General features: G+C 66.2%; 1 protein-coding gene across 1 annotated transcript; it reads right to left on the bottom strand.

Moving 5' to 3' along the window:
• Positions 1-312: 312 nt before the first annotated feature.
• On the bottom strand, positions 313-23840 carry MYO15A (myosin XVA). Its single transcript, XM_054212392.1, has 63 exons — positions 20829-23840; positions 19831-19913; positions 19522-19585; positions 19306-19415; positions 18974-19048; positions 18665-18755; positions 18540-18545; positions 18091-18194; positions 17487-17550; positions 17293-17406; positions 16943-17104; positions 16725-16838; positions 16562-16620; positions 16165-16288; positions 15982-16077; positions 15758-15889; positions 15193-15318; positions 14924-15001; positions 14377-14531; positions 14177-14222; positions 13912-14036; positions 13549-13666; positions 13282-13457; positions 13124-13208; positions 12776-12829; positions 12509-12590; positions 12288-12418; positions 11453-11548; positions 11127-11362; positions 10442-10620; positions 10246-10318; positions 9873-10064; positions 9632-9726; positions 9428-9516; positions 9135-9332; positions 8784-8847; positions 8545-8683; positions 8119-8209; positions 7938-8034; positions 7571-7692; positions 7376-7435; positions 7133-7208; positions 6617-6732; positions 6421-6539; positions 6196-6337; positions 5813-5924; positions 5591-5665; positions 4969-5174; positions 4764-4897; positions 4628-4685; positions 4400-4472; positions 4096-4169; positions 3911-3993; positions 3557-3687; positions 3342-3436; positions 2853-2930; positions 2500-2596; positions 2259-2419; positions 2026-2159; positions 1796-1929; positions 1064-1197; positions 614-754; positions 313-499 (listed from the first exon to the last, which is right to left on the bottom strand). Exons 1-63 carry the CDS (start codon positions 23823-23825, stop codon positions 398-400), a joined length of 9777 nt encoding a protein of 3258 aa, XP_054068367.1. The 5' UTR covers positions 23826-23840; the 3' UTR covers positions 313-397.
• Positions 23841-26743: the final 2903 nt, after the last annotated feature.

Raw genomic sequence — 26743 nt, 5'->3', positions numbered from 1 at the left:
CGCGCGCGGCGGGGGTGGGAAGGCGGAGGGTTTGGGGTGGCTGCCGAGGTGCCTGCGGGCGGGCGGGCCCGAGCGCCCCCTGGCGGGCGGGCGGAGCGGGACAGCCGGCACAGCGCCACTCGGGGGCAGCGGGCAGGGGTACGGGGACACCGGAGGAGAGAGCTGGGGGGAGCTGGTGCGTGGGGACAGGGGGAAACTGAGGCACGGGGGGCAGCACCCCCCCGCAGCAACGAGCGCGGCACAAAATCATGGACACCGAGTCGGGCCGGGCTCACGGGCGTGTATAAACCACAACAACAGCGAGGGGGCGACAGGGGGACGGCGGCCACCAGCCAGGCTAGGGACACCACGGGGCGGATGCGTCCCCTGTCCCCCGCGGCGGGGGTCGGCGGTGGGCTCAGAGCAGGGTGATCTCGCTGGGCGGCAGCGTCAGCCTCTTCTCCCGGGCTCCCAGCAGCCGCTCCATGTGCGCGGCCACCACACGGCACAGCTCCAGGCCCTGCCGGGCGACACGCGCCATCAGCGGCTGCGCCACCACCGCGGGACCCCCGGCAGGGCCCCCCCCCCCCCCCCCCGCCCCGGACCCCCCGACATCCCCCCGGGTGTCGCCTACCTGCTCCAGCTGCAGCTGGGTGATGCCCTGGGCCAGGAGGTCGCCCAGCGTGATTTCCACGTAGGGGTAGCTGGATCCGGCCGTCGGCCGCTGCGTTCGCGTCGACTGGATCTCCTTCAGCGAGAACTTGGCGACGGGCTCCTGGAGGGACAGGGCAGGTGGCCCACGCAACCCAGGAACCCCCCGCCCAAGGGGACCGAGGACCGGAGTGGGTGCGGAGGAGGGCAGGACGGAGGGTGCCAGCGATGCAGCCCCCCGACCCCCCCACAGGGAGGGCACAGGCGGGCAGACCTGGCCTCCTGGGGCCAAACCCTGTCCCCTTCGGAGAGGGACATCGACCACCCCCCGCCTTCACATCTCACGGTGCTGCCTGGCTCTGTCCCTGCAGCAGGAGCAGGGGGACAGGGTGGTGCCCACGGGCCCCCGTGTCCCCCACAGCCCCCCACCTACGTGGGTCTCCTTGCTGAGGAAGTTGAGGCCGTTCTGGTTGACAGCCAGGATGCAGGGTGAGACGATGGCGTTGTTGCTGCAGCTCTGGATGTAGAAGAAGGACGAGCCGAACATGGGGTAGGCACTCAGCAGCCCTGCGGGGTGGAGGAGGGGGTCTCAGCACCCGCTGCCACCCCCTGCTGCCTGGATCCCGGGGTGGCTTGCACCCACAGGGCCTCTGCCAGGGGTCGCAGCCTGGCAGGAGCTGGGTCAGCTCCTAGAGCCTTGCACAGCTTCAGGCTCTGGACCAGGAGCAGGATCGGACCCAGGAGCGGCCAAGGGGCCCCGTTGCAGCCTGCTGGGAAAGTGGGTGGCCGAGTGTGGGGCCTGAGAGCACCCTGCCCTTCTGCCACGGTCCGGCCCCCCATGTGCAGCACCCCAGGTGCCACACAGGGCCAAGGTCTGCCTGTCCCAGCCTCCCCGCGGAGGAGCCACCCAGCAGCATCTCATCTTTGTCAGCATCGCATCCCCAGCAGCATTGAATCCTCGTTAGCATTGTGTCCTCGTTAGGAAGACACAATCAGCATTGCATCGCCAGCAGCATCGCATCCCCGGCAGCCTTGCATCCTCATTAGACTGTGTCCTCATTAGCACTGCATCCCTGGCAGCATCACCTACCCTTAGCATCGTCTCCCCGTTAACATCGCCTCCCCATTGGCATCCCATCCCCATCACGGTGCAGTGCCCACTCACCCAGGAACTGTGCCCTGGCCTGGTGGGCGCTGAGCGCCTGGGCTTGCTGCATGTGCTGCGTCACCATGTGGAGCCACGACTGTGCCTTCAGCAGGCGGAAAAGCTGGGGGGGGACGTAGTCCTGCACCTCCCGCCTGCAGGGAGATGGAGGTCAGGGCCAGTGATGGCCAGTGGGTCTTGCACCCCATGGGACGTGACCCCCCCCCCAGTCCCCCTGCCCCGGGCCATACGCGGTGGGGACATGATGGCGGTCCTTGGCTCGGTGCTGGAGGGCGGCCAGCTTGGCCACGTGCGGGAAGTGCTGCTCTCCCGGCCTTGCGGGCGGCAGGACGGTGAACAGCCCCTTGAGGTAGTCAGGGAGCACCTGGAGGGGACGGAACACAGGGACGTGGCTTAGGGACGGAGGATGCTGGGGGGGGTGGCAGGGAGGTGGCCCCAGGGGAGCCTGGCGGGGTGGCCCAACCTGGTTGTAGTGGACGGTGACATAGAGCTCGTTGTCAAACTTGAGGGGCTGGCTCCAAACCACGCGGCGGCACCAGAAGGTGTAGCTGGTGTCCCGGCACTCCGTCTCAGTGGCCACATCCAGGACATATTCCCGGCGGGTCAGCGGCCGCACGCTCTGCCCTGCACCACCCCAGGAGCCTCAGCATGGCCACCACACGTGGCACCTGGCAGTGGCATGGCTGTCCCTGCCCACCCCTCACCTCTGTCGGTCACCACGAAGAGGATGTACTCATCAAAAGCCTCCGGGTGCTGCAGGCCCATCTCGCTGCACAGCTCCTCGATCACGTCCAGAGCCACCTGGGCACAGGGGACAGGCAGATGGGGGGCTGCCACATCCCCCTGCCATGCATGGGGCCACCAACGGGTCCTGCATTGAGGCTCATCCCATGCAGCTCCCCGGGGAAGGGATGTTCCATTCCCAGAGAATAAAGTCCCCCAGCTCAGGGACAGACAAAGAGTGCAGCCCCCCCCAGACCCACACCCTTGGGGTGCCCACAGCCTGGGGTCACCATGAGCATGGGGTGCACTGAGCCTGTTGTCCCCTCCAACGCACCGAGCACATCTTGATCTTGAGGTGTCTCTCGATGCCGCCGGGCAGGAGGAAGAGCTGGCGCTTGGCGCTGCGTCCAGCCTGTGTGTGGGGGGGGGACATGTTGGGGTGCAGGGGGGCCCTTCGCACGGCAAGACCCCAAAGGACACCCCAAATCCCCAGGCTATTCCGTGGTGACCGTCCCATGGGGATCATCCTGTATCTTGCCCAAGTGAGCCATCGTGCCCCCACCACCACCACGTGCATGTTGCTGCATCCCTGCTGGGGACCCCAGAAAGCTCAGGGCACCCCCAAAGCAGTGCCCCTGGAGAGCAGCCCCCCCCCAAAGGACTGAGCTCCTCACACCAGCAAGGGGCCATCAGCTCAGCCCCAGGGCAGTGTCTGGGAGGGACGCCAAACCCACAGCAGGGATCCCAAGCCCATGGAGGATCTCGATCATCCGGGGGGGATCTCAAGGTGCCTGCTCTGCACCCAACAGGCACCCGCTCTCACCACCATGGCTTTGAGCTCCGTGCTGCTGGGGAAGAGGCTGCGGCCACCAAACTGCAGGGTTTTCCGCAGGTTTTGCTCGCAGGCTTTGGCGATGCCTGGTGGGGATGGGAACCAGGATGAAGGCTGAATTGAGCCACGTCTCCGGAGCCCCGTGACACCCCTGGGTGCCCTTCCCCACCGCGCACTCAGCACCCTGGGGCGTGCGGAGCCCTTACCCTGGAAGGGCAGCTCTAGATGCCCGCTAGCATCCTGCAGGAAGGCCAGGAGGAAGGGCCGAAGCACCTCGGAGCACTTGTAGTAGGCGGCGAGGATGTAGAGCAGCCTCCAGCCCTTCTGGCAACTGTCCCTGCCGGGAAGAACTGGGGCTGAGCCCCCGGAGCGGGGAAGGGTGTCCACAGCAGCTGCAATGGCACCCACCACCCTGGGGTGCAGTGCAGCCCACTGCGAGGGGGGGTTCCCCGGGTGTCCCCCCATGCTGGGGTGGCTCAGCCTGGCCGGGGACACAAGTGTCCCTAGTGCCAGCCTATGCTGTTCCAGCTGGGGCGGACAGCACGGGTGCAGGGACTCACGGCTTGGAGCTGGTGTTGTTGGTGACCTGCTTGACGATCTGGCAGTACACCTCGTCCCGCAGGACCTCGTGCTCCGCGCACAGCTGGGGGACAGGCACAGCTCGCTCTGCGGCTGGGGATGTCCCCTGCTGCCACTCTCCTGCCCAGGCCACCCCCAGGATTCACCGCCCCAATGGGGGATTTACCTTGAGGATGGTGCAGATGGTGTCCAGCTCTGTCTGCCCCCGCAGAGGGTGGTCACCCATGAACTTCATCACGGCTGGGGACGACAAAGGCACACAGTGGCACAGCTCACCCCATCCCTTCCCCAGAGACACACTCCCCTGGGTGTGGGCAATATTCCGAGCACTTGGGGCAGTGGAACCAGGAGCTAAGCCCTTCCTGGCCACCCCATCTGCCCACCTCGTGCCTGTCACCCCCCTCCTCCAAGGATGGGACTGGCGACAGCTGTGGTGCAGGGGGATGGGGCACTTGTGCCCCCTCACCTACCTTGGAAAGCCTCGGTGGCCAGTTTGCTGATGCCACCGTCCACAAATTCGATGAGCGACTCCTGGATGGGGGTCTGGAGGGGGAGAGGGTCAGCTCCCAGGAGCAGCCAGAGGGATGGGATTGGGGTTGGGGTGGCATTCAGGGAGTTCCCGAGCATGCCAGGACCTCGGGGGTACCCACGGGTGATGGCAGAGCAGGGGCACCCCAAAACACCCCGCTCCCCCGCACCTTGGTGAACGTCAACATCTCCAGCACATCCTTCTTTGTCCTGGTCCCACAGGATTCCCTGGGAGAGGGACGAGGGAACAGGTGAGCACGTGTGTCCCCGCCACGGGTTGTCCCCATCCCGCCGCTGGGCACTCACATGGTCCTGTGCCGCGCTGCGCGGAAATACCGCTGGGCGAAGGCCAGCATGGGGCAGGTCCCCATGCCAGCACCGAGCCACTCGCCGCCGTCTCGCTCCGGACCCTCCACAAAGGCGGTGCTGGCAGGGGACACCTGCGGAGTGGGATGGTGGGTGCTGGGCACAGCCAGCACCATGCCGGCAATAGCCCCAGGCCAGCACCCACCTCGGTTTTCCGGTCCAGCTCCTGGGCCACGGCGGTGGAGGCCACGGCCACAGCCACAGCCGCCGAAGATGCCACCTTGCCCTGCTTGTCCCTAGGTTCCTCTTTCCTCTCCGCTGACAAATGGACGAAGTCAGGGGCTGCGACAGGCTGGACGTACTCGGCGGGGAAGAGCCCCGACCTGCCATGGATGGCCCCGAACTTCCACCCTGCGCCGGGCAGATGGTGGGGATGGCCCCGGGATGGCAGCCCTGGGGGTCACCCCCCAAAAAGCCTCCACCCAATCCCTCCTGCCTGCTGCACCCTGCAGCACCCCAACCCCTTTCCTGGGGGATTGGCCACTGGTTTTGGCTGGAAACGGCTGCGGTTTGGCATTGCTCAAGGAAATGGCACAGACCAGAGACCACAAAGCCTGTCGCCTGCAGGGACGTGGGGCAGCAGCCGATGCCACCCAGAGCGGTAACCACAGGGGAGCATCCCCCTGCATCAGGTCAGTGCTGAAAAGAGCCCAGACCATCCTGCGGTGGGTGACAGAGGCAGGATCCTGCCCCAGCCCCAGGAGAGGACACGGTTCAGGGCAGTGTATGCATGCTGGGGACACGCACAGGGACATCATGGCACCCACCAAAATCCTGGGTGCCCGTCTTCAGCTCCTCCAGGTACATCACCTTCTTGCGGACCACGCAGCCATAGTAGTGGTCTGCAGGGACATCATGGGGACACGGTGTCACAAGATGCGAGGCCAGGGCATGACCACCTCCAGGGGCAGTGAAGCCATCAGTCCTGCCACCCCCGTGCCCTGAGTTGAGGGCATTTCGGCATGGGGGGGCTGTGGGGGGTCGCTCACCTCTCTCGGGACACTCCAGCGGCTGCAGGTGGATGATGTCCCCTTTGTGGAAGCTGAGCTTGCGCCCGTCCTCCGGGCTATAGTTCCTCACAGCCACCACGTACTGCGAGTCCTGGGCACAGGAGGGGCTGGCACAGCCCGTGCACGCAACGCCGGTACACCCATGCGCACCCATGCGCACACACATCCCACCCAGCACAGGGGCTTCGAGCACCCACGGCTGCAGGACCACCCGAAGGTGCCCTCCCCAGGCACGGTCCCATTTGCAGGGTGCCCTCCACTGCCCACCCCAGCCCCCCAAACATGGGCACCCAGGCAGGGTCTGGCCCCCAGGACATGCCCTCAGCTGTCCCCTTGGCCCCAGGGCACCCCCCCCCCCCCACCTTCCTGAGCTCCGTGATGAAGTCGTCGACCATGGCCTTGACCTGAGGGGCTTTGGGGGAGAAAAGGATGAGCTTCTCGCTGCGCAGGTTGAACTCCAACATGTTCCTGGACGGGGTGGTGACGAACAGCACGTCGGCGTAGCTGGGGCAGGGCGAGGGGAGGCTGAAACACCCGGCACCCACAGCACCCGTCCCACCCCGACCACCCCGGCTCTTCGCCTCTACCTGTACGTCCGCAGCACCCGCAGCTGTTCCCCGGGGACGTTGGTGCCCTTCACCAGCCGCAGCAGCTTGATGCCGGTGTGGGACACGGCCAGGATCTGCACGCCTGTCCCCACGCTGCCCTGCGGGGCCAGGACACTGCCTCAGCCGGGGGCTGCGGTGCCCCCCACACCAACCCACCCCACGGACAGACCCTCACCGTGGCTGGGAAGAGGCGTGAGAAGTACACTTCGCAGCCATCGCGGGCTGCGGTGATGATCTCCCTCTTGACACTCTCAGTGGCCACGGGGCTGAAGGAGTCCAGCTTGTTTTCCGCTGCAGGGGGAAATACCTGCTGGTGAGTGTCCCCCCTCCCCGGGGAAGATCCGGACACAGCATTCATGGGGAGAGAAGGGATTCTCATCCCCTTCCCCAGCCTGGCAGGGCTGTGATGGAGAGACAGGTGTCCCCCACCGGGCACTCCCTACTGCAGCAATCCTGGCTGAGACCGGACACAACTCATCACTTTGTGGAGCACTAAATCACAGGAAACTCGTCGCGTTTGGAGGCAAAACTACCTCAGCTTTAAGCAGAGACAGCTGTGGCTTGGAAACGCCCAGGAGACGAGGATAGGCACCAGAATGGCTGTGTGTGAGACCCCCATGTTGGGGCCCCCCCAGGTCTGGGGCCCCCCAGCCCAGAAGCAGCGGGACGTAGGGGTGCGGGCGAGCGTTACCGAAGAGGGATTTCAAGCGGAGCCGCTCCTCCTGGCTGATCCGGATGCAGGTGTCGGAGAGCGTGTCATTGAAGATCTGGGGAAGGGGGTGAGGAGCAGCGGGGCCATGCAGGGGGAGCGGTGTGCCCCCCACCCCCTCTGCCCTGTACACCCTCCCCCCCGGCTTGGGACAGCCGAGGTGAAGGGATACCCCAGCTCCCAGGGGACCCCTGGGGGGGCTTCAGGGCCAGTTGGGTGCCTCACCTGCCGGAAGATGAGGTCGAGCAGCAGCGGGTTGTTGATACTGTCCTTGGGGTAGAAAACCTGCCAGGAAGGAGAGCAGCACAGCGTCGCTGGCATCGCCCACCCCGCAGGGCCTCGGGCTCGATGAAAAGCCCCCTTTATCCCCGCAGCACCCTGACACCAGCCTGTCCCTGTCGTCCCCCCCCCTCCCCGCACCTCCTTGCGGATGTATATTTTCCAGGGCACGTTGTGGTAGGTGTAGAAGTCCTCGCTGCAGCTCCGGTGCAGCTGGGTCTGGACCTGCTGCCCCTCGGACGGGAGCTCCCGCGAGACGCAGACTGCAAAGGGATGGAAAGCCCTGCACATCCCTGGGGCGGGGGGGGGACAACCAACAGCCCCTCTCCACCCAGGGAAACTGAGGCACAGGGGCCAGCTGTGGGGCGAGGAGGGTTTAGCCAGGCACAGGAGTTATCCTATGAGGACCCAGCCTCATCAGGCATCACCTGGTGCCACCAGGGAGGATGAGGTGCCCTACTCCACCCTGCCCCCCCCTGCCCAATGCCACAGCTCTGCCCTGCGATACCTGGGGGCCGGGTGGCCGCTGGACGCCCCGTCGGCGCTCGCAGCGGGTACCTGCCACTGGTGACTGGCTTCACCGTGGCCACCACCTCCTTGGGCCCCTGCGAGGCAGAGAGCAGGCTGCAGCTGGGGCCGGCGGTTCCCCCAGTCCAGTATGGGGGACACGGGGGCAGCCGCATCCCTACCACAGCCGCTGGTACCCGGGCTGCTGAGAGCTGCTCCTTCAGGATCTGCATGGCTTCCTCGTGGGGGTCCAGCTTCTTCCCGAAGAGCTTGCTGCGGAGACAGCACCTCGCATCGCCCGCATCCCAGTGCTACCTGCACCCCAGCATCGCCTGCACCCCCAGCATCACCTGCACCCCAGCATCACCTGGACCTGGCATCAACTGCACCCCAGCATCACCTGCACCTCCAGCATCACCTGCACCCCAATACGAGCTGCACCCCCAGCATCACCCCCATCCCAGCATCGCCTGCACCCCCAGCATTGCTTGCATCCCAGCATCCCACCTGGACCTGGCATCAACTGCACCCCAGCATGACCTGCACCCCCAGCATCGCCTGCATGCCAACATTGCCTGCACCCCGGCAGGAGAAGCCTGGGTGGGTACCTGGGGGGCTGGGAGCCACGCGGGGCCGGCTGGCACTGCCGGATGATGTTGCGGATGTCGTGTGTAGGCCGTGGGAAGTGCTCCGAGTTGAGCCGGGAATGCTGCACCAGCTCACCCGGCCACCGCTGGCCCACGGGTGCTGGGGGGCCAAGCAGGCGTCTCAGGGGGGAGGCAGGCATCACCCTCACACCTGGGACCACGAGTCCCCATCACCCCCCCATTGCACAGGGACCTCTCACCTGATTTCTGCAAGTAGGGCCGGGGCTGGGGGGCGCGGGCTGGTGTCCCCTCCACGGCTCTGCCCTGCAAGGGACACCGTGCAGTGAGGATATGGCAACCCCCCAGCTGTCCCCATCCCTGGGGAGCCACGTGGGAGAGCTGCCCCACAACAGAGGCTGGGCAGGGTTCGACCCCCAGCCCCGGTCCCCCCCGGGTCCTGCCCCACTGACCGGGGGCCCAGGCGGCTGGTTGGCATCAGCCTGGCACTGTTGGGACGGGGCTGGATCCGGGCCTGTGACGGCAAAGGAGGAGAGTTCAGCATCCTGCGGCCCTGTAGTGGGGGGCGCCAGGTGCAGGGATGTCCCCCACACCAGGGACCAGGGAGCAGGTGGGGAAACTGAGGCAAGGAGCTGGGTCGGGATGCAGGAGTGCTCGGGGCGCTCACCCCTCGGCTGACACATCTCCGCGGGCACCGGGGGTCCGCTCCGCTCGGCACCACCGCTGTCCCCACCTCCCGTGCCACCTCCTCCCTTCATCCTCTGCGAGACAGCAGCCGGCTTCTCCAGCTCCTGGGGGGACAAGCATGAGGGGATGGTGACCAAGCCACCCGCACTCCCAAAATGCTGGACTCCCTCTGCCTGGGGCAGGGGGACGCCCCTCTCACCCCATTGCCGTAGGAGAGCACGGGGTCGAAGAGGCTGTCCAGGTACCGGTCCAGACCCTTCTGGCTCCGGCGCTCCCCAGATTCCCCGTCTGCTGGGGAACGAGGAGGGATGAGCTGCCGGCAGCAGGGATGCACCAGCACGGCAGGTCTTCACCAGCACGGCCCCACCAACAGCCCTGGGGGCTGGGGGAGATGATGCCCTACCGTGTGAGGGATACACCTCCGTGGACGGCAGCGTGGGGGCTTTCACGGCTGGAGGAGGAGGCACTTCATCCAAATCCAAGCCGTGTCCCAGCACCCTGTAGGGAGGGAGGGAGTGCTCATCCTGCACCCGCTGGATGCCAGACCCCCACCCCAACCCATGCCTCTGCCAGCACCCGTTCAGGCCAGCGCTGTTTCCCCACCAGCCCCACACTGGGGGACCCATCCCTGCCCGGGTACCTACGCCCGGCTGTCCCCGCCGCGGCTCTCAGCCCCCTCCCATGCGACGAGGAAGCAGGACTTCTGCTTGGGGAAGCCCTGGAGCAGCTCGAGGTCGGAGACGAGGTCCAGGACATAGTCATGGCCGGCCAGCTCGGCCCACTGGGCACCTGCCTTCATGGCCACAGACCAGCCACGCCAGCCCTCCGCCAGGCCCCTGCCAACAGTAGGATGCTGGGGACGAGGACAGGCTGCCAGTGGTGCCCTGGCTCTGTGGGAACACCCAGGAGCTGGGCATCCTGGGTCTCAGATCCTGGGGTCACCCAAAATGGCCCCAGGGTGATGCTGTGCCCCGTGCTTGCCCCTCTGGGTGGGGGGGGTGCCAAACTGGTGGGTACCTGTGCTTCAGGACATCCCCTGCCAGGTCCTCGCCCGTGCTCCAGGAGTGGATGGGGCAGGAGAACTGGTCGCCTGGGAAGGGACGGGCGGTGAGGAGGTCCTGCCGGTCACCTCCTGCCCATGACGGTAGCAGGGTGGTCAAACTGGGACCAGCCCTCCCCACTGCCGTGCCCCTGGCCCCGCGCCGCCCCGCACCGTTGAAGCAGTGGAGGTCAAGCGCCATGCTGGCTTGCTGCCGGTTCGCCGTCCACTCCAGCAGCGAGGGTGGGAAGGCGCGGGCGGCCGCGGGACCCAGCTGCGACCGCGCCATGGCGTGCATCAGCTTGCGCTGGCACACTGGCTTGTAGCCGGCAAAGGCGTAGTCAGAGACAAACCTGTGGGGAAGGGAGGATGCTGCAGGAGGGACCTGGGCAGCATCCTCAGGCATGTGTGCCAGGCTGGCCAGAGGCATCCTGGAGAGACCTCAGCGTAATTCCTGGGCATGTGTGCCAGGCTGGCCCCGGGGACCATGAAAGGACTTCAGAGCATCCCTAGAGGGATCTGGGCAGTACCCCATGGCATGTGTGCCAGGCTGGTCCAAGGGATCCAGGAGGAACCTGAGCACAGTCCCTGGCCATGTGTGCCAGGCTGGCTCCAAGGACCATGGAGGGATCTCAGAGCATCCTCAGAGGGACCTCGGTAGCATCCCTGGGCACATGTGCCAGGCTGGCCCAAGGGATCCTGGAGGGACCTGGTGGGACTTGGGCAGCGTCCTGAGGCATGTGTGCCAGGCTGGCCTGGAGAGCCTCTGGAGAGACCCAGCATTGTCCCCAGGCATGAGTGCCAGGCTATCCCCGCGGGTCCCAACCAGCCCTGGGCCCCGGCCCCGGCCCCGGCTCACTTGAGAAGGTACTTGTCGAAGGCGGCAGAGGGGGTGAAGGCACTGAGGCAGGTGGCCAGCAGCAGCCAGCCCCGCTCCTCGTTGTTGACATTGGTGTTGCGCCAGACCTGGTTGGCGGCTTGTGCCAGGAGCTCGTCCCGCAGCCCCGGTGCCGACAGCCCCTTCTGCACAATGTAGTTGCCGAAGAGGGTCTCCTGTGGGCCGCCCAGCCCCGGGTCCCCCATGAACCGCAGGATCTGCCATGGGGACAGTGAGGTCCTCCCTCTGTCCCTGGGCACGGACTGGGCAGGGGACTGCGATGATGGATTTCATGTCTTCCCACCTACCAGCTGGAAGAGGCTGAGAGCCTCATGGCACATCTCCTCATCCAGCCGGGTGAGGGGGGCAGCCAGCGGGGCTGTCAGCATCCCGAACGCTGGCTCCTGCGGTGACACCCGCACCTGTGGCTACCCGGGCCCTGGGGACAGCCCCAGGCCACGGGGGTCCAGCCCCATGGCGCTGAGCATGGCGTTGATGCTGGATGGGGGGCATGGGGTTGCGAAGGGGCTGGGATACAGGATGGGGCCAGCAGCCTCCCGGCAGCCGGACAGGGATGGGCTCAGGCTGTGCTGGTAGCACCAGAGATGCCGGCACCTTGGAGAGGCTGAGAGCAGGATCTGGCCCCAGCACTGTTGTTTGGGATGCCGGGGACTGGGAAACACAGTGCAAAAATAGGGGTCGAGGAGGAGGAAGGGGGGCAAAGCGACGGGGGATGAGGCCAGGGTCCCGGGAGCAAAGCGACCTGGTCTCCCGCCCCAGCGTTTCCGAATCCACCCTGCGCCGGGCATCCAGGAGGGCTCGGTGGGTCTCTCTCCGATAACCTCAGCGGGGTCCCCCCGGCCTCTGGAGATGACAGGAACCCACAGGGAGGGAAGGAGGCGGCAGCCAGCTCTCCACAGCACCGCAGCCGCCCCGGATCCGGCCCCTCTCACACCCTGCGGCATCCCTGGGGCCGAAGCCGGGGCAAAGCCCGGTGGGACGGTGCGGGGAGCCGCCGGGCAGAGCCGCTGTGGGGACCCTGAACCTAACTGCTCAGCCACGACCAGGGCACCGAGGACTCCCCGAAATCTGGCTGCCTGCTGGGGCAGGCTCCCCGCCACCGGGCCGCGGCGCCCACCTTACCTGGAAGTGGCCCCGCACGTACTTGGCCATGGGGTAGTCGTTGATGTCGAGTGGGAGGGTGAGCTTGGAGTCAGGCTGCAGCGCCGGCGGTGGCACCAGGACCACACAGCCAGCGTTCACCTCCCGGGAGGCTAGGGCACAGTGGGAAGCTACAAGCATGGCCACAGGGATGGGGATTAGGGGCTGGGAACGCTGCCAGTGGTGGTGTGGGACCCGCTCACCTGCGGCAGCTTCCAGCAGTCCCATCAGCTCGGCCGGGATCTCCAGGTGGGTGACGTCCACCACCTCCCTCCTCGTCAGCTCCTGCTGGGGCAGCACAGGGGTGCACCCACTCGCCACACTGCTCCCTGTCCCAGCACCCATGGGTGCCCTGGCCAGCAGCATGGGGACGGGCGAGCACATGGCAGGGACAAGGGCACAGCAACATGGGTTACACGGGCGTCACACATGCACGTTCCCCCCAGCGCTGCATGCCCGCACCCCATTACCTTCTTCATCCTCTCCCTCTCCTCCTCCGCCCGCCGGTGGGCATCCTCCTTCCTCTGCAAGCAGAGCAGCCGTGCTGAGCCCCCGCCAGCATGGAGGGATACCCAGAGGCAGCAAGACCCCACTGGGGTGCCATTGCCCCCCCAGCATCACCAGGCTTTCACCCCAAAGAGGCACTGCCCACACTCCACAGGGCATAGAGGAGGTGGTGGGGACGGGATCTGGGGGGGGTCAGGATTCCCCAGGTCTAGGGGCGCAACTGTCCCCTCTTCAGACCCACCACCGAGCATGCAGCAGGGTGGGAGCGGGTGCCTGGGACCCCCCCTGGGATGTGCCAGCCCCCACCTCACCTTGAGATACCGCCGGCGGTTCACGTAGATGTGCACCAGCGACCTGAACTTGATGAGCGTGTGCCGCATGCGCCGGTACCGCTGCCTGCGGGAGGGCACCCGTCACCCTCTGCTACCCACCAGCACTCACCCACCACCACCCCCCCCGGGACCCCCACCTGGCCAGGTATCCCCGCGCCCGGCTCTGCAGAAGCACAATCTTTCGGCGGAGGGAACGGAAGCGCCTCTTGATGAAGAAGGTGCGAGCATAGCGCTGGAGCGTGAGCGCGGCCAGGTGATGGGCACGGGTTCGCTTGCTCTCCAGCGCCTGGTACAGCTGCTCCTTCAGGAAGAGCTGGGAGGGGGGATGACGCTGTGAGCCCCCCCGCCTCGGCCGTCCTCCCCCAGGGCATCACTGGAGCCAAGCCCCTTGCTCGAGGTGGTACCTTGCTGACACCAACGTAGTACATGCTGGGGCTGACGGGGCAGAGGTTCCTCAGCATCTCCACGCAGTTGGCCCCGTTGGGAATGACATTGGACCACATGTCGACGAGGCAGCGGTACCTGAGCAAGTCCACGACACCATCACCATGTGGGACTGCATCGGGACACTGGCACAGACCATCCCCATGGTGATGAGCACCATGCCTGGGAAAGCAGCTTCTCCCGGTGCTGTGCACCACAGTGGGGGGCTCCCAGGTCCCACTGCTGGGGACCCCGAGGCCAAACGCTGTCCCCCCAAAACACCCACAAGCCTTGTGGTCTCCCCTCACTGGGATGGTGGTACCCAACCCGCAGCCCCCAGGCACCTGTCGATGAAGACGAGGAAGGGGATGCGGATGGGGAAGCCCTCCTTGCGGATGCGGATGGTCTCCAGGATCCCCGAGTACCGCAGCTGGCTGCTGACCACGTCAGCCTCGAAGAGTCCCGGCTCCTGGAGGTGAGATGGGGAGACGCCTCGGTGGCCGTGCAGGCAGACCCCCGCCCACCATGCTCCCACCATGCTCCCCGTGCTGGCGAGGTCAGGCAGCATCGGCATCACCGTGGGCAGGAAAGCCCCAGGCTGGCTCTCACCTTCTTGTTGTTGGGTTTGAGGCAGCGCACGAAGAAGGGGTTGCACCTGCATTGGAAAGATCCCGTTGGCCACGGGGGACAGGGGACAAAGCCAGCTTGGCCACCCCGGGCTCCGGTCTGGCTGTCACCCTTCTCCCACCAGCCCAGAGCACGGCCTGGCTGGCTGCCCTGCTTGCTCTGCCCACCCTGCCTGCCCTGACCTCTCCATCTTCTCCACCAGCTCCAGGAGCGACTGCTGGAACTGGGCAGCCACGGTAGGGGCCTTGTACCGCCGTGTCCTGGTGCTGCTCCTCCTGATTAGGCTCCTCTGCCGGGCCATCACCTGAGCATGGCCGAAGAAGAGGTTGGCCACCACCTTGAGGAGATGGGAAGGGTTAGGGAGGAGGAAGATGGCTGGGATGATGCAGCTCTCCTGGCTCCTCTTCCCAGCCCGGCCACTGCCTTTTTGCCCAGCCCTCAGCGAGTCGCATCCCCTACGTGCATCTGGGTTCCCCAGGTGGGGATGGAGAAGTGCAAGAGCAGCCCACATGGCCAGTTGTGCCAATGCCTGAGGGGTGAAAGCGCAGAGAACCCAGTGGGAAGAGGGCACAGGGCAGAGCTGGAGGAATCCTCTGTTCCTGTTCCCCCTGGGCTTCACCTGCCACGGGGTCACAGGCTTGGGGACATGAAAAGTGGTGTGTATGGAATGGGCTATCCATGCCCGGTGTCCCCCCAGCACCACAGAGCCAGGGCCAGGCAGGGCTCTACCTTGGTCCTACTGCTGATGAACAGGTCCAGCACATCCTGACGGACCTGATCGTAGTTTTTATCCAAAAACTTGTGAACCTGACAAAGAGCAAAACCTCATGGTGAGGATCCTGGTGGCACGGCGGGACAGGGGTGAGCTCCAGGCTGGGATGGGGGACCCCCAGCTGGACCCCCTGTGCTGCCCCTCACACCCTGGTGTGGGATCAAGCCCATAAACTTCCTCTTTAACCCTCCTTAAAACCCCAGCTAGGCATCCCACTGTCACACACCTGGTAGGTCACCTTCCCCGCGTAGTGCTTGATGGTGAACTCGGGCAGCGGCATCTTCGGTTTGGTGTACAGTGGGTTCATCCCGTGGTGGTAGTGACACTTCTGGAGGAACGTGTGGTCGGTGGCCTGGGGACAGATGCAGGGGTGAGACATGGCTTGGGCTGTTCAGTAGTCCCAAAGATGTAGTCATTGGGATGGGGATGCCTGGACAACTGGCCAGACCCCGCTCTCAGCTCTGCCACCAAGTAGCTGCACGGCCATGGACATCTGCTGCTCTGTGCCTCAGTTTCCCCATCAGCAGAGAGGGTGCAACCACCCTTCTCTCTTTTATGGGGCAGCTGGGAGGGGTTTTTCAGTAATTCCTGCAAAAGCAAGTCCTCAGGAAGAAGTTGAGCCAGTGGCACTGATCTGGAACCTCTTGGGGCTTGTCCAGCCTGGAGAAATCCGTGAGGTCTCCCAGGTTGTCCAGGACAGCCCAGGAGTAAAGCACCCCTGGGCCATGGTGTCACCCCGGGCACGGTGACCACCCGGTGCTGCTGTCTTTGCTGACTCCGCAGCCCCTTACCTGGGGGAAGCAGCTCTGGTCATCGAGGATCCGGAGAATGCCGTAGGGCTTCTGGGAGATGAGGTCAATGCAGGGCTGGTTGTCGCTGAAGGGGATCTCCTTCCACTCGATCTGCTCCCGGAGGTACTCCTCCTGCAGGGCCAGCACTTGGTCAGCCCCCAATGCCTCCAGCCCCACGGTGATGCTTGGCATGGGGCAGAACCTGGCGCTGCTCGCCGGCCCACCTGCTCCTCCTGGAAGACGATCTTGTTGAAGAAGAACTGCAGGTACTCGTTGGCGTAGTTGATGCACAATTGCTCGAAGCTATTGAAGTTGAGGTCCTGCGAAAAGGAAGGTCCGTGGCACCTGAAACCCTGCACCCCGGGGCTGGCGGCCGGAGAAATGGAGCCAGGATGGATCCTGCCCACCTCGAAGCCATAGATGTCCAGGATGGCGATGGAGAGGGCCTCCTGCCGCGGGTACACCCGCTTGTTGATGCGGTCCGTGAGCCAGCCGAAGAGCAGGGAGTAGAGAGTCTTGGCAATGGCATCCCTGGGGAGGGGGTAGATGAGCAGAGCGCTGGAGCTCCGTCATGACGTGGCACAGCATGGCACACACCCCCACCACTGTCGCCAGCACCCATCACAACCTCACATCATGCATGGAGCAGCCCTCGAGGCTGCGGTTTTAATCACCAGAGAGCCTAAGCTGCTCTGGGGGACACGACTGTCCCCTTTCCCAGCCTGGAATCTCACGTCCCGCCCCGTCCCCAGGGGCCAGACACCCCCTGCATCCCCACACAGCACGGTTCCCCCTTCCCCCTACCTGGCATCCACGGCACTTTCAACGGTCAGAGGGGTAAAAATCTTCTCCCGCTGCGTTTCCTGGTTAGGGTGCACAAAACCAACCATGGGATGGAGCTTTAGCAACACCAGCTGTGGTCCCCAGGGACCCCCCCTCCCTGCCTGTGCCCTCACTTTGCACTCACCGTCACCTTGAAGGTGATGGCTTTCTGCAGGCCCTCGGGGGACACCTGCAGCAGCTCAGCCACCGTCCGGATCTCCGTGGCACTCACCACCGTGGCAACCTCCTGGCAGTCAGTCTGCGGGACACGGCGAGGTGGTGGGATGCGGTGACCCCCCCCCAGCCTCTTCGCCGCATCCCGAATCAGGCCCAAGGAGCGCAGCTCGGCTCCCCTTGGGGTACCTCGTATTTTTCAAAGTAGACGTTGCCCAGGTGGAGGACGGAGGAGAGGATGCGGAAGATGCTGTTCTGCTCCTCCACGCTGAAGCTCAGCACCTCCATGGTGTTGAGCAGCCGACGGAAATCCTCCGCGTCATCCTTGCCGGGGATCTCGCAGTTCCCACCCTGGCATGGCCCCCTCAGTGCCATCAGGGGATCCCAGGGAGGGTGTGGGGGGTGACACCCTGCCCTGAGCACCCTCCCCTTCCACACGCTGAATCCAGGAGGACTCTGGAACCCACCGGCACCCCGAGCTTGGCCAGGCCCCCGAAAAGTGGGCAGTGGTGGGGGGCGTCGGGCAGGGGACACACTACCTGGTTCAGGTAGTAGTAGGTCTCGGCGCCCTGCAGGCAGTACCGCTGCCGCTGCTGGGTGGGCAGCCCGGCCAGCATCTCGTAGAAGATGTGGTAGTTGCGCTCGCTCTTGGCCTGGGAAGCAGAGGACCAAGCTGGGGTGGGGGGACCAGGGGGGACAGCATGGGGAAGCAGAGCGCGGGACCCCCACCCACCTGGAAGACCACACGGGACTTCTCCAGCAGGTACTGCGAGGTTATGGCACCGCAGATCAAGCCGCTGCAGGGGCAAGCGCAGGCACCCGGTTGGCAACCTTGCCGCAGAGGGGCTGCGCCCCCCGCCACCAGTGCCCACCACTGCCCCAGTGCTCTCCCAGCACACGGGGGGGTCAGTACCAGCCCCCAGGTGCCTCCCACTGGGATCTGTGGGCAGGGAGAGTTGCCCACACCAGGGTCGTGAGTGAGGGCTGGAGCTGCTGCACCCTGGGGTGAAATCAGGCACCCCCTCCTGTTGAGATCGGTGGGGCTGAGCGCGGGTGGGACTGGCCGTGGGGACAGGGACAGGGACCGGGAGGGCACAGGGAGCCAGCCCAGGGCACAGCAACCCAGGGACAGCAAACGCTGCCTGTCTTCAGATGCCATCTCCTTTCCCCCACCAAGATTTGTCCCCAAAAGCATCCCCGTGTGCCTCGTCCCCAGCGCCGAGGGGCAGGGGCAGCCTGGCAGTGGGGCTGGGGGCCGGGTTGGGCACCCCCGGGGTAGGGGGGGGACACAGGGGGTGGGGGCCAGCCGCGCGCGGGTGTTGCTCGGCATTACTTACTCCTCCAGAAAGATTTCCACAAACTTCCCAAACCTGCTGGAATTGTCATTCCTCACGGTTTTGGCGTTGCCGAAGGATTCCAGCAAGGGGGTCGCCTCCAGGATCTGCCACGGCCATGGGGAGAGCCATGGGGTCAGCCTGGGCACTCCGACACACCACAGGCTGTCCCCATGGCTAGGGGAGCCCCCCCTTGTCACCCTGCCACCTGTGCCACCCTCCCTGCCACCTCCCGCCCCGTGCAGACACACATGGGTGCCAAAATTCAAGGTATGCACCGCAGCTGGGCTGCACAAGGGCGCAGGAGAACACAAGGACCCCATGCACACGCATGCACCGAGCTCCTGCTGTCCATCCCGGCCGTCCCCCCACCGCTGGGGTGACATGGCAGAGATACCACCACGACGCTCAGTCCCTTTGAACCGTCCCAGCCCATGTGTGTCCCCCGGTACCTCTATCTGCTGTGGTCCAGGTGGAAGCATGAGGACAAGCAGAGTCGTGAGCAGAGGGTGGAGGAGAACACGGGGAAGCGGGACAAGGGGATGGGGACAGGGATGTCCCCAGGGCAGCACCCTACCTGCGGGGTAGTGCTGCGTTTCTGGCTGACGGCTGCCAGGTAGCGCAGGATCAGCTTGGTGGCTTCGGTCTTCCCCGAGCCGCTCTCCCCACTGAAACGCAGAGGAGGGGCATGGCCGGGGCCATCAGCAGCCCAGCAGGAGGTGGACGAGTGTGTCCACCCCAAACACACCCAGCACCCCATCCCCAGTGGCACCCCTCCACCGGGGGCTGGGCCAGGCAGGCGGCATCATCCTGCAACCAGTAATTACGGCAGCACTGATAAGGGGCCACGATGGGGACGCCGTGCTGGGGAACAGCTGTGTCCCACCTGATGACGATACACTGGTTGTGTTTGGCATCCATCACTTTGGAGTAGGCGACGTTCGCGATGGCAAAGAGGTGCCTGAGGGGAAAGAAAGCGGAGGTGGGGGGTGCAGTGCCACATCGCCCCGGCACGGGGACCCTCGCTGCACCCTGAGCATCCCCATGAATGAACCCTGAGCATCCCCACGCGTGGACGCAGCCGCTCCAGCACCCCGCGACCGAGGGTCCTTGGAGCCCTGGGACCACCCAGCCTGGGGGCTGCTATTAAAGAGTGGGTGAGGGTGGGTAGGGGTGCTCCTGTCCCCGCAGGGCCTTCAGGGACACCCCAGTACTCACGGTGGGTTCTCGCCCAGCGCTCTGCCTTCGTACTGCAGCACCTGCTCTGTCCCGTAGATGTTGTAGAGCCGGTACGGGTTCACCGACACCAGGATGCTGCCGATGTAGGTCTGCAGGAGAGCGAGGTTTGGGGCTGCGAGCGCTCAGAGAAAGATGACCTCCCTGAAGACCCCACACTTGGAGTCTTTGGGGGACGCCGTGTGCCCCTAAGCTTACGTAGATGAGCTGACGCTCGAACCGTGTCCGGATGTTGCTCAGCACCGCAGCCTCCTGGAGGTCCCTGGCGTGGAGCAGAGGATGCATTGGGGCGGGGGGTGGGGGACAGGAGGTGTCTGCCATCCCCTAGCATGCCCCCAGCATGCCCCCAGCATCCCCAGGCCCGGGAGGCCAGAGTGGACCCCGTGTTGGGATGGGGTGGGGGAGCAGCGGGGGCTGTGGAGTGCATGGAGGGGGGCATTTACAGCCCTATTGTCCCCTGCAGTGCTGGGTCACAGTGGCTGGTGAAGGGGACACGGGGACACTCACTCCAGCTGGGTCATGTCCTCCAGCCCGTCCTCCTCCTGCGGCTCCTGGTACCGCACGATGGGCAGGCTGCACAGCGACTGCATCTGCATGGAGCAACCCAGCCCAGCTCCATCACGGCAGGGCTGTGCCAACCCCCGCCGGCATCCCACCCAGTCACCGCCACCACCCCAAAATCACCATCTGTGACCCCAAACCATACAGCCCAAAGCCAGTGACAGCAGGGACGTGGGCAAGCATCCCACAGCCCCGAAACAGGTCCCCTGGAAAGAGCCTCGCATACCAGGGCAGAGCAGCAGTGCTGGAAATGGGGACATGGGGACACCAAGGCATCCCTGGGGACCGTCCCAGGAAAGGCTGTTCTTGGTGAACCCCAGTCCCACTTGACGTGGGCAGGTGGGAACAGGCGGAGGCGGCTGTGCCACCCGCACTGCAGCACCCTGCGGTTCACCTAAACCCCTGCAGGGGCTGCAAGGGGTGGTCAATGGAGACCCCCGGGGCAGGGTGGCACCTCCAGGGGAGATGATGGAAGGGGGCTGCGGTGGTGGCTGAGCCGTGGGGCTAGGGGCGCAGAGGCGACGCGGGGCGGGTGGCACGCAGGAGGCCACGCTGGCGGCCAGCCAGGTGACGGGCAGAAAGCGGACACCCGCCGGGTCAGCGTGTCACCTGCGCCCGTCCCAGCCGGAGATCAGGTCTCAGCATTTCCATACGCGAGAGTCAAGTGTCCCCGAGGGGCCCGTGCATGGGGCAGGGGGGGACACGCAATGGGCGATGACCACCCCCCTCCAGCCTGCTCCCCACAGCAGGACCCTGCCAGAATCCAGTGTCCCCCCATAGCCACTTACCCCCCACGCCAGGCACTGCAACCCCCTCGTCTCTGGTGGCTTTGTGCCCTGGTGAGCTGGCAGCCACCTCAACACGCCACCCCATCCTGGGTCCCTCCATCTGCCGGGTCGCCCCCCGGCTCCGTCCCACCATGGCGGGCTCCCCGCCGGCGTTACCTTGCTGCGCCAGGGCTGCTTGGTGCCCAGGTAGCCGGCCGCCCAAGGGTGCCTGTCCTGCCAGCCGCCCGCCGGCGAGCGCTGGCTCAGGTATCGGGCGATGTCGGCTCCCCGTTGGCTCGCCCACCGCCGGCCGCGCTGGGTGGGCTGCCGGGGGAGACCCTGCTCAGCCGTCCAGGCGTCGGGCATCTCCCGCACCCGCACGACGTGCTGCGTGGACCAGTGCTGCTTGTACATGCGGGAAGCCCGTCGGAAAGAACCCAACCTCTGCACCTGCGGCGTCACCACCGCGTAGCGTCCCGCGCCCTCCTCCCCGGCCACCCCCTCGCCCTCGATGGCCTCCGCCGGCCCCGGGGTACGGGCAGCACGGTAGGGGGTGGCTGGCGAGCCGGGGGCTCGGCCGCGGGGTGCCGGGAAAGCGGCGCGACGCTGTGGCGAGGGGCTGCGGTCACCGCGCGGGGAGGAGGGGGGGACGGGGTGCCTGGTGTCGGCCCAAGCCCGGTGACCCACCGGTGGGCTCGAGGATCTGCGTGTGCTCCCATCCCGCCGGGATGGGCGCCGGGGCAAGGAGGGCAAGCGGGAGGAGGGACGGCGGGTGGACGGTGAGGATGGAGGGGCTTCGGTGGGGGCCATGCTCTCCACCAGCAGTGACGCCAGGGATTGCCCCACAGAGCGCCCCGGGGAGGGGGTGCGTGCCCCCACTTCAGCTGGAGTTGGCCTTGCCGGGGGGGAGCGGGGGGCCATCCCGGCAAGGGGCTGTCCAATGCGCTGGATGAAGGTTTTGGGGGTGCTGGGAGCAGAACTCGGGGGTGGGGGCACCTCGGCGAGACCCCGTGTGGGACCCTGCCAGGGGGGCAGATCCGCATCCCAGGAGGGGCCGGGGGGGCTGAGGCGGCGGCTGCCGGGGCGGGAGGTCGATGCCAGGAATGGGGTCCTCTGCAGCGGCTTCACCGCCTTGGTGGGGGGCTCGGGAAGTCGAGGCCAGGCCTGGGGGAGCGGCAGCCCGGGGGGGCTGCTCCTCCGTGACGGTCGTGGGGACAGGGGTCTCCCCGACCCTGCCACGGGCACCCCCAAACGCCTCCCCCGCACCGGCCCCGGTGAGCGGGGGGCGGCCGGCGGTGGGGCAGGGGGCTCGGGGCCGAAACGCCGGAGGCTGGCCCTGAGGGAGGGGGATCGCCGTGGCCCCTCGCCCCGTACGCTGCCGGGGGGCTGCCGGGCTGGCGGCGGCGATGGGGAGCGCCCAGGGTTGGCGAAGGGGTTATGGAGTGACAGCCACTGCGCAGCCCCCGGCTCTCGGAGAGGGGGCTGCCCCCAGGGCCCCGCCGCTGGGGAAGGGTCCCGGCCCCCCGAACCGGCACTCTCCATCCCCGCCAGCCTGCGGCTGGAGCGTCTGTAAGAGGACTGGGGGGTGTGGGGGTCCCGAAATCCCCCTGTACCCCGAGGCGGGCGGCTGGGGGGCTGTGAGAGGGAGCGCTGGAGGAACTGCCCCAGGGGGCTCCCGCACGCCCGCGCTGCTGAAACACGGCGTCCCGGGGGTGCCACGGGGCCGGGGGCTGCCGGTGGTGGAGGTGGCTCGTACTCATCGTAGTCGTCCTCATCATGGGCGGCAGGCAGGTGGGGGGACGGCGGGAGGGGGACGTCCAGGCGGTCCCTGCCAAAAAGCTTGACCTGGGGCCGGGGGAAGAGCCTGAATTTCCTATTGAGGGAGAGCTTGGAGGAGAGGGTCTCCCGCATACCCCGGAGTGAGGAGGCACTGAGGATGGAGAAGGGATACTCCCCATCCTCTTCCTCCTCTTCCTCCCATTCTTCGGGCTCCTCAGCCTCGGCGATCTCCTCCAGGGCCAGGGCGTAGGGGTTGCAGGAGGACTGGGCATGCGGCGCCCACCCGCCCTCGCTGTACTGGATGCGATGCTCGGGGTATTCGCCCCCCGGGTACCCTCCGGCAAGGGGCTCCCCAAAGTCCTCGTAGGGGTCCCTGCCATAGCCAAAGGGCCCGGCTGCCTCCTCGCCATACTCTGGGTCACTGCTGTAAGGGTCATAGAGGGCGAGGGGAGATCTGCGGCCAAATGGCCCCTCGTCCTCTAGCTCCGCGTAGCCATAGGGGTGCCCCGGTGGGTCACCCTCCTCCCAAAAACCGCCGTAGAAGCCATACTCCTCCTCTGCCTCGTAGCCGGGGTAGTCGGTGTAGGGGGTTGGCACCACGTCCTCGAAGCCGTACCCTGCTGGGTAGGCTGGGGTTTGGATGTAGCCTTCCTCTTCCTCAGCATAGCCCTGCCGGTGGCCATAGGCTCCATCCTCCTCCTCGGTGTAGCCATGCCAGGGGCCATAGGCTCCATCCTCCTCAGCATAGCCACGCTGAGGGCCGTAGGCTCCATCCTGCTCCTTGGTGTAGCCATGCCGGGTGCCATAGGGTCTATCTTCCTTCTTGGCATAGCCACGGCGGGAGCCAAAGGCTCCATCCTCCTCCTTGGTGTAGCCACGCCGGCGGCTGTAGGCTCCATCCTCCTCCTCGGCCCACCCATAGCGTGGCACCGGCATCTCCGCGGATGCGCGCTGGGAGCGCCGCCGGGACGGGCGCCGCGCCATGCTGCTGTGCCTCTCCTGGCTGTGCCGTGCGGCGCCGGGGGCCGACAGTCCGTCGCCACCGGGGATCCGCTTCATGTTGGCCCGGTGCCTGAGGATCTCGTCTTCCGCGGGGAACGGCAGCTTCCTGGCACCAATACGGGTGAGCCAGGCCGCGTCGGGTGCCCGGCCGCCCCCCACCAGCCGCCCGCGCCGGGAGAGCACCTTCCTGGCCAGCCAGCCTGTGGCGGCAGCCGCCTTGCTCAACACCTGTGCCCGTGGCTTGAATTTCCTTTCTGGGCGCCGGCGGAAGAGGGACTCGCTGTCTTCGGGCACCTGCCCGCCCCGCCGCAGCAGCAGGAAGGACGGCTTGGCCGGCGGGGAGCTGCTGGCTGCCTCCTTCCTCTTCTTGCCCACGCGCTTGAAGCGGACCATCAGGTTGGAGGTGGACTTGAGCACCGCCTTGTTCTTCTTCTTCTTCCTCTTCTTGGTGCTGTGCTTCTGCAGCCCCCAGAAGAAGCGGGATGTGTTCTTGAACTGCCCCTTCTTGGGTCGCTGCAGCCCCAGCTTCTTGAAGCCCAGGAAGAGCTTGGAGGTGCTGCGGAGGCTCCGCTTCGCCCGGGCCTTCGGTGCCGCTGCCGCTGCCTCCTCCTCCTCGGCCAGGCCGGGCTCCACGGATGCTTTGGGCTGGCCTTTGGCCTCCACGCCCTTGGCCCCTTTCTTCTTCTTGGCGTTGTCGGTTGCCAGCCCCATCACCAACTTGGAGGTGCCCTTAAGGTTCTTCTTGGTCTGCGCGGCATCGCTCTCGCCTTCCTCCTCCTCTGTCTCCAGCTGCACCTTCTTCCCCCGGCCCGGCTTCTTCATCCCCACCCCCTTGAGCATCCCCTTCTTCTCCTTCTCCTTCCCCTTCCCCTTCTTGGGCTCCTCCACAGCTGCCTCCTCCTCATCCTTCTCCTTCTCCTCCTCCACCTTCTCATCCTTCTCCTCCTCCACCACCTCCGTCTCCTCGCTCTCCTCCGCCTTCAGCAGCTCCGTATCCGAGGTCTCCTCCGACTCGCTGGGCGCATCCTTCTTGCCCTTCTTGCCATCCTTCCCTTTCCCTTTGCCCCCCTTCCCTTTGGCCTCCGCATCCTTTTTGGGCTCCCCCTTCTTGCCAACCATCCCGACGGTGGCGGGCGCTCATGCTCTGGCCCCAGTGGAGCCCTGGGAGATGATGCCCTGCACCGGCACAAGGCAGCTCCCGGCACACCGTCCGGCTCCCGACCCCACAGCCTGCCCCGGGGGGGTATTTACCTGTGCCCAGTTTCGCCGAGGCACGTGCCCGTGCGTGGCTCCCTTGGCCGCCGGTGGCCCCCTGCTTGGCATGGCGCTGGGGCGGGGGTACGGCAGCCCAGGCGCAGCCCGGCGGGAGCTGCCTCCTGCCTCCCGCGGCACCCCACGAGCTGGGCAGCGCGGTGCTGCCGGCTGGGCTCCGGCTGTAACCCAACCGCCGGGGCTCGCGGCGGCATGAATAATGTAAGGGATGCGCCACTCCGGCCCCGAGACTTTTCCGAAGGAGCAAGAAATGGCCCCCGCGGCGGGTGCAGGGGAGTGCCTGGACCCCATGGGAGCATCCCCTGGCGGGACGCTGCAGGGAGCGGCACAGAGCACCGTCACCACCCCAAAACTGGACCTTGCCACCTCCCCACACCTTGGAGATCCCGGGGGAATCAGGAGGATGAAGCACAGGGACCCGTTTGACCCCGCAAAGCCAAACTGTGTCACTGAGAGGTGACAATTCTGCACAGCCCAAGGCACTTGCCACCCCGGCACCGGGAGCACGGCCAAGGGAAGCACCGCAGAGGAGGGACCCGATACCAGACCAGATCCTGCAGCCCCATTGGGAAGCAGAGAGGAGACAGGAGCCCATGGAGGCACCCCCCATGCTGTGCCAGGCACGTTGCGGGCGCATGCAGGGTGCCACGTGTGCCCACACGCAGCTGGCAATGGGGCTTCCATGTGCCACACGTGTTCCCCATGGCGGTGCCGGCGACGCGTTTGCACACACACGTGCCCAGACGCAGGGTGACCACATCAAATGTTAATGCCAGGACTGGATTCCTGCGGCCGCAGGTTCATAAAAGTTTAAGCAGCAGCACTGGGAAATTTGCTGCCCTGCGCGGATCACCTGCAGGAGCTGTGCGGGCAGGGGCAGCACCCGCGTCACCCCTTCGCAGGGTGTATTTGGGGAGATCAGAGGAGGAGCAGCGTCAGCATCCAGCTGTGCAGCAGCTGGGGATACCCAAGAACCATCAGCGGTCACTGGACCGAACCCGTTGGCCTCCCCCAGGACCAGGAGAGCCCTGTGGCTGGCATCCCACAGCGCTGTCTTCTCCCCAGCCCGGTCCCTGCCTGTGTCAGAGGGGACATCAGCTGTGACCTGATGGCTTTGGCATCCTCCCTGCACCGATTTCTGGGCCGGAGACACCACGGTGGGGTCTGCACAAAGGGAGGTCACCCCAGAGCTGCAGGGAGAGCAGAGGGAGGGAGCAGGAGGGGAGGCACCTGGCAGGTATCAGGAGAGGAGACACCTGGCAGGTATCAGGAGAGGGTCTATGGAGTGACACAAACACGGGGTCAATAGGAAAAAGCATCAGCAGAGCCCGAGCTACGCGGGGAGCATCACCTTGCAAGACCCCCCGCCATGGTGCTGGCACGGTCCACACACAGGTCTGCCATTGCCACCGTGCCGTATGGGGCCGATGCAGCCTGCCCTGCCCGCAGGACAGCAGCCTGGCCCACACCACCACGCTGTCCCTCCTCCTGGCACGGGTGCACGGAATGACACCTGGGCACCACGATGTGGTGGGCAACCACCACAGACATGGCCCCTCCCTTGGCTGCCGGCAGCGAGCAAGGGGATACCTGTCTGGCAACAAGCTGCTACAGGTCCCCACCTCCATCCTGCCACCCTCTGCGGTCCCCACCTCTGTCCCACCACCCGTGCAGTCCCCACCTCCATCCCACTGCCCTCAGCGGCCCCTACCTCTGTCCCCGCCACCCTGGGCCAAGCCGGGCAGGGCAGAGGAGGGACCGGCTGTGCTGGCAGGGCTCCCTGCGCTGCCATGGCTGTGCCCGTGGTGCCTGGCCGCGATAAGGGTTCTCCGAGAGGAGATACGGAGGAAGGGAGAGCAAGAGAGAGTGGGCAGCCTGGCCTCAGCCCAGCAGGCTTCACGCCACGCAGGGGCTGCCTTCCACGGTCCCAGCTCCCATACCAGACCCACCACAACTCCCTGGCTTCTTCATCCATGGGCACGGCGTTCACCGCCTGCCTTTGGCATGGCAGAGCTGGGGAAGGGGCATTTGTGCCCAGG

The sequence above is a fragment of the Rissa tridactyla genome, chromosome 8, assembly GCF_028500815.1.
Source record: "Rissa tridactyla isolate bRisTri1 chromosome 8, bRisTri1.patW.cur.20221130, whole genome shotgun sequence".
NCBI lineage: Eukaryota > Metazoa > Chordata > Aves > Charadriiformes > Laridae > Rissa > Rissa tridactyla.
Note: the sequence above shows the minus strand (reverse complement) of the source record. Positions and strands in the feature narration are given on the sequence as shown.

Coding starts and splice junctions, on each gene's coding strand:
- MYO15A (XM_054212392.1), bottom strand. CDS start 23,825: ATGGTCCGCTTCAAGCGCGTGGGCAAGAAGAGGAAGGAGGCAGCCAGC. Junction 12,830..13,123: donor ACCGCCGGCGGTATCTCAAG/GTGAGGTGGGGG, acceptor CTCTGCTTGCAG/AGGAAGGAGGATGCCCACCG. Junction 6,733..7,132: donor CCGCTTGAAATCCCTCTTCG/GTAACGCTCGCC, acceptor TTCCCCCTGCAG/CGGAAAACAAGCTGGACTCC.